We start from the raw sequence: 7,155 nt of genomic DNA, 5'->3' as shown, positions 1-7,155 counted from the left end.
AACAAACTCTCGTTCGTTGTGGATTTAAGGCCTTACAATTTCAATTATTTTTGCTGTTCTGATAGGAATGTCGTAATAGATAAGTCTAGATTATAAGTTATTCTATTTTAAAACACACTTATATACAGGGTGTCTCAGAATGACCGCCAAATATTTTGTACGCAGGTACAGCGGACTAAACTAAGTCGAAAAGTCCTCTATCATTTCGCAATAGTTAACTAGGTATTAATTACTAAAAATCACCGAATATAGGTTTTTAATAATTTTTTTACTCAGATACTATCAACTTTACAGAAAGACAGCAAGAGACAAAAATTGTTTATTTTCTTTTCATAAAATTCTAAGAACTTTTTCAGAATTTTTTAATACCGTATTTTCTTATGTTGGGGTAAAAATAATTGCCAATAAGAAAATGCAGTTAAAAAGTTTTTCTTATTAAAAAGTTGGTAAAAAATTATGAAAAAATGCTTAGAACTCTATAAGAAGAAAACAAACAATTTTTGTCTCTTACTGTTTTTCTGTAAAATTAATAGTACTTTAATAAAAATTTATTGAAAACCAATATTCGGCGATCTTTAGTAATTATTATAATATGTTGTTAAGTATTTCTTTGCAAAATGGTAGAAGACTTTTCGACTTAGTTTAGTCTGCTCTACCTGCGCATGAAATATTTGACGGTCATTCTGGAACCCTGTATATTGAATTTGTACGCAAATATGAGTGATTAATATTTAAGAATGTAATTGATATGTAACATTGTGACATATGATAGTAATTAATAACTTCTAATTTCTATCTTGTAAATTTACTATTTTTTTTCAGTTTCTTTCATTCATGAAATTAAATGTATTGTAAAATAGAATACGATTGAATCTTTTATTTGAATGATAGTCGTATTTCTAATAAAAGACTTATATGAGAATTACATAATTATCTGTATCTTTTTTGTCATAAAAATTATTTTTTGAAAAAAAAAACTGATTATTGCTCTTCACAAATTGTTCTTTATTGTTCTTAATTGTTTTTTGGCATAACTTTTTCAATTATTATCAAAATTTTTTTATATTTTAATATTTCTATTCTATATATTCTAGCATTTCATTAAAAAAAAAATATTTTCCATTGAGATTTGTGATAATTATAGAGCCAGTAAAAACGCCGTGGGTGACTTGGAGGCAGACATGTAAATTAGGACTCAAACGAGACACGTAGTTGAAGGTTAACTTTGCAAAAGTCAAAATATGTATGTATTAATGATGAATTTCGTAAATCATTTCCAGGGTTGGGTAAGTTAACTTTTTTTTTAACTAAATTAAGTTAAAGTTAACAGCCTTGAAAATTTATCTTAATTAAAATACAAAGTTAATCCATAATGAAATTAATTTAATTAAAAGTTAAGTTAATAAAAAAAGTAATTGAAAAGTTAAAAGTTAAATTTGATCCGAACGAACAACCAAAAAAAAAGAAAAAGAAAAAGTTTGATCATTATACATAATTTTTCGTATTTTTCCTTTCTCGCAGCATATTCATTAAAGAATCTGGTTATTTTTGTTCACAAGTAACGATTATACAATATAAAATTACTAAATTATATACTCATCCTCTCGCATGGTGTCTGAAGATTAACTTAAAAAAAAATTAAATTAAAAGTTTATAATTACCGATAAAATGTAACTAAATTAAGTTAAAAAGTTAAGAGTCTCAAATGTAACTAAGTTAAGTAAAAATTAATTAACTTTTTAACTTAACTTTTATATTTTTAATTTAGCACTACCCAACCCTGATCATTTCTAATTAAAATTAATTAAAATGATAATTAGAACATACAGTGTTTTAATAAAATGATTAATGCCCGTATTAGTTAGGCCTTATATTTAAGGCTTTAAATTTCTTTTTAAATGCTCTACGAATTATTTTATTGGCTACTGAGCATCTAAAGATAAATTTAACCGGTTAAGTGGTATTGTAGCATATATGCACAAAAAGAATCCGTGCCAAAAGTGGTATTGTAGCATATATGCACATCTTGAATAACTTCTATATTATTCAACGAATTTGCTTGAAATTTGGTATACTATTGTTTTTTGGGCTTCTGAACTCGATTTTGGCGTCAAATTTGTAAAATTTGATGGCGAACACAACATGGCGACTAATACGTTGAATGAAAATGGCGATTTTTGTATATATATTGCAATTACGTTTTACCCCCGCAGTTAGCTGGTGAACATGTCACGACCCCAGAGTGTACCGTCGAGGAGGTTGCGGAAGGGTTTTACACTCCACTTTTTTTTTTTTAATTTTTTTAAGTTTTTTTGATTTTTTTGATTTATAAAAATGTAAGTTTATGTTTTCTCTCTTTTTTGTACGTGAAATATTATTACACACTTGAGTTTTAGCATTTTACTGCATCAGTGTGATAATTTTTAAAACAAGGTGTTATACACAATGGAATGTTATTGCAATCCCCACACATGAAACTAACGAATTGAGACTTTCCATTTTTGTAGCACAAAACATCGCTTTCTGACAGTTTTTTTTTCTCCAATAGCAGATGGAAAATGCGGATTTGCATATCTCATTGGATTTGTTTTACAAAAATTATTTTTTCTTGCTTTAAAATCTTTGTTACCGTGGTGTTCAAGGAGTTCTCTGGCTAGTTGGTTGCGAAAATGTAAAAACTTCAGTTTCTTATCAGCGTGAACAGTATTATAAACAACCCAAGCATTGAATATGGCTAAGTCAAGTAAATGAAAGAAAGTTTTGATGTACCATTTTTGCCATTTCCTTAGAATTTCATATGGCGTAATGCATTGATCAGATAAATCAACGCCGCCCATATTATCATTATATTCCAATACAATATTTGGTTTCTGCTTTTTTTGCTTAGTATGATAGTCCACTTTATTAGTTACAACCATTTCAGGCGCATGTTTGGTAGAAAGCATAGTCACCAATCTTTTATCTTTCCATAGCATATATGTCATTCGCGGAGAGCTAAACACCTTCATCTCGCCATTTTTAATTTCCTTTTTATTTACTTTTGGGAGTTTTGCTCGGTTTGGTCGCACAGTTCCACAAACATTGGTTTTCGCATTATGCAATGTCAGGAATAGCCAGGGTGAACTATACCAATTATCGATGTATAAAGAACGCCCTTGTTCACCTAAATCGGAAAGTAGGTCCATCACTACATTTCCGAATATGCCAAGTAGTGATTTCTTGTTTGAATCATTTTCATCTTTGCCTACATAGATCTTAAAATTATATACGTATCCATTTTTTGAATCACACGTTTCATACAATTTTATTCCGAAACGAGCTCGTTTGTTTCTATTGAATTGTTTGAAACTTAGCCTCCCTTGCCATTTCATCAGAGACTCGTCAATAGAAATATTTTCGGCAGGTCTGTAAATGCTTTGAAAGCGATCTTTCAGATATTCAACGGCCTTATCTTATAAAGCTTATCTTGTGAATCTGTTTCAGGCGAAAAATGCATCATCGCAAGTATATTCTGAAATCGTACAAGTGTCATACACTTTGAGAAAAATGGCGTTTCAAGCATAGGATCTTTACACCAATACATCTTAATTTCTGGCTTTTTTACGATCCCCATCAGTATAAGCAATGCTTGAAAAGTATACAGTTCATCCATAGTGATTGAATCGCACTTGTTGATTCTTGAATGTTTCTTTAGCTTATTAGCATTTCTTAAATCCGCTAATTTATTTTCCTTATACAAATTACTTTGACAAGTAATCATGTCTACAAATTCTTCTTCAAGGAAAGCTTTAAAAATATCAATAGAAGAACTATTTTTATCTATTCCACAACCCTTTTGTAAACCTGAATAAGGATCGTTGAAAGTATGAATTATTGGTTCAAAATTAGCGTTTTCATTGAAAGTTAGATTTTTTAACAATTGATTCAATCTTTCATCTAATGGAATATCATCAGAATCAACATATTCCAAATCTTCTTGATCCGAATTTTCATCACAACTGTTTGATGAATTACTTTCTGTATCATTATCTATAATTTCCTCCGCAAAAAAATCATCGTCACTTTCTTCCAAATCAGACAAATTGCAGTCAGAAGATACAGGTGAAGGTGATCGTGTTCTCTTCTTAGATTGTTTTGTCATTTTTTTGAACTCGGACATGTTTTACATTTATTTGTAAATATCGCGCTGGAACGAATCAGTCCGGCTCTTTATATACGAAATGAAATCAGCGACCCAAAAAACCCCCAGGGCCAAATTTTGGTATATTTTAGTTCACAATTGACGCCTACCACTTTTGGCACGGAATGTTTTAAAAAGCCTACCACTTAACCGGTTAAGGAAGCCTTGAATATAAGTTTTGACTATGAATGCAGACAAAAATCTCAATAAACAATGTGCAAAATAAAGATACATGTATATCCGTCGTTTTCCGTAATTCATTTGGTTTTCAACTTATCACGTATCAGTAGTCATATGTTCCACTTAATGTTCGCAACACACTTATTGCAAGTCGTATCGTATTATTATTTATATTTGCAATTTGTTCTTTAAGGTAAATAATTCTTCGAATATAAATATTTTTTTATCGTACTATTTATAAAATAAAACATTTTAATATTTTTTTGTTTTTATACAATTTACAAAAAACATTTTTATACGTATTACAAAGAATCTTGTCTAAAGACAAGTTTTAGTCAGAAAATTTTTTCAAAAAGTGACCAGGAAAAGTCAGGGAAATTTTTTTTTCTTTTTTACTAACAACTCTAACAAAGTTCAATGCAATCTATCAATAGCTAAATTAGTTTGATAAAATTACTAGTTATTCCAACACAGACCCTTATGCAAGTTAAGACCTACAATTGGTGTAAAGAAAAAGCTTACCTTTTTGAAAAAAGTAAAAGAAAGCGCTAAGAGGTACGTGCTCATCGAAAAAAAAACTATTGTATCAAATTATAAAACCCAAATGATACTATCCTTATTGTATCAAATTAAAAGGTAGAACCCATATAGTACTGTTATTATTTAACTCTAATAATATATATATCATTTGAATAAAAGATTTGGTATTAACAATTGACGCCAAGTTAAATTCTATACCGTGGTGGCACCAGTTATCGACACGTTAAGGAATTTCTCCTACTTCTTTTATTTTATATAATTAATATTAAAAATAAGGATAGTGAAATTATATTATATTTAGTCAATAAACTTCTTACGTCGTCAATAAATATCATATGGTCTTTTTTAAAGTAATAATTAATTTGTAATAATTAAATAAAGTACTCAATTTTTGAAAAATCGCAATAATCGACACATTAAGTCGTAATAATTGACACAAGTCGAACTCTGTCTTCGACAGTTTATGTATTACGTTATTATCTATCATTTTTACTTTTATATTTGTGCTAAAAAAGAGTAAGTGATTTAAAAATATTGTACAACACATGTTGAATGAAATAACTACATATATTTATTATGTATATATGTACATACACATATATATATATTTATAAAGTTTTTGTTGTATAACATAACTTAAACGTAAACTTTAATTATTATTTTTTACTTTAATGACAAGTATTTATCACATACAATATTCTATTCCCATTGTATTATAGGAAAAACAATTTTTTATAGATGCTTTAAAAAAACATTTTTATTAAACAAAAAACTTAAATCTTAAATATTTTAAAACTTTAACGAAGTTTAAAATTGAGCTCTTAAATAAGATATTTTATGAACAGTTTAAAAATATTATTTCAACTTTTTAATTTCCTTTTTTCCAAGATTTTGCTTTTTAGTAGCTAATTTTTGGCTTCTTCTTTTTCTTGCTTGATTCTTAAATTTTCAGCTCTCTTCTCATCTCGTTTTCTTTTTCTTTCTTCTTTTTCACATTCAGCTTTTCATTTTTCATCTAATTTCTTTGTACGATGTTCTATCCATTTGTCAGAAGAGGCAATTGCTGGTATTTTTTCTTTACTTCTTAATTTAGGCTTATTCTTTGACTATATAACCACGGACTGCTAGTTACCCCCACTCTTTGCATCTTTTCCGTAAGATAGACAAAGAGAACCGTGTAATGAACATCACGCGTGTCCCCGAGGGCTAAATGGCAAAAATCCGAAACACGAAATCACATTTCGATGGTAAAACAGGAAAAAAGAAAGAGATAGAATATGACATGTTGCATTATTTTATTATTAGTAAAATTCAGCACCAACATAAAATATACATATATAAACTTTACAAAGATAGATAACAAGTGTTTCAAAATAGTTAAAATGTCAGATTCTAAAAATTATACTTAGAAGAGGTGCCAAATTCGGACAAGATTGGTTGTTGAATGTAACATTTTTCATTACACGTAATTCAAATGATGCGCGATCCGCGGCTAGGCCGCCAAGGCAACCGAGCATCGAGCGGTAGTGGGGGAATAGGAGGCGGTGCCTGCAGGAATTTGACACTATATTGTGGCGCATTTTGTGAAATTAAATATTAAATACATCAAGTATAAAGGAAGATGCCCACGGCATACGGAGAGTTTCTTCCCTAGAGATGGAACCTCTGAAACCGATAAATTTATTTAGAGTATGATGAAATCTGTCGCCCAATACCAAATTCCACTTTCTTATCTGCAAGAAAAGTTAAAAAAATCATGTTTCATATTTTACGTAGTAGCGACGCGATGGCGAGAGAGCAAGCGAGGCATTGAGAGTGGAGGGGGAAACCGCTGGCGTGTCCGAGCCCTAGGCACGCCTAAGGGTCTCTAGTCTATTCACGCCAGCGGCTTTCCCCCTCCGCACATTTCGGGCCGATTTTTGAAGCGTGCCTACTACCTCTCAACGCTCGACGACCGAGCCGCACCGTTGGATCGCGCGGACGTGTCTCAAAAGCGTTGCACTATAAGAAATGTCTTAGCACCGAGACACTACCGTGTCTCCAGATTCTTTCAACAGTTGTTAAATTAAAACTCAAAAGTACACATATAATGTAATTATATAAAAATATATTTGTAGTAATATGTTTATCGATAACGTTACTTATAAAAAAAAAAAATGAAAGAAGGAAAATGCAGGATGGAACGTAAGATCTTCGGAATACTGGTCTCGCACCTAACGCCCGAGACCACGCCGAGTTCTTACGAATCATCTCTA

The 7,155-nt window shown here is 30.2% G+C and overlaps 1 protein-coding gene across 1 annotated transcript; it reads right to left on the bottom strand.

Moving 5' to 3' along the window:
- Positions 1-2,477: 2,477 nt before the first annotated feature.
- Positions 2,478-4,159, bottom strand: LOC108726474 (piggyBac transposable element-derived protein 4-like). Its single transcript, XM_018454064.1, is given in 2 exon segments — positions 2,478-3,442; positions 3,445-4,159. Coding segments are annotated over 2 exon segments (1,680 nt in total).
- Between the last annotated feature and the right edge of the window lie 2,996 nt (positions 4,160-7,155).

This window comes from Mycetomoellerius zeteki, unplaced genomic scaffold (genome assembly GCF_001594055.1).
Source record: "Mycetomoellerius zeteki isolate Tzet28-1 unplaced genomic scaffold, Tzet1.0 scaffold424, whole genome shotgun sequence".
In the NCBI taxonomy this organism is placed as follows: domain Eukaryota; kingdom Metazoa; phylum Arthropoda; class Insecta; order Hymenoptera; family Formicidae; genus Mycetomoellerius; species Mycetomoellerius zeteki.
The sequence above is the reverse complement of the archived record's forward strand: the minus strand, read 5'-3'. Positions and strand labels throughout refer to the sequence as shown.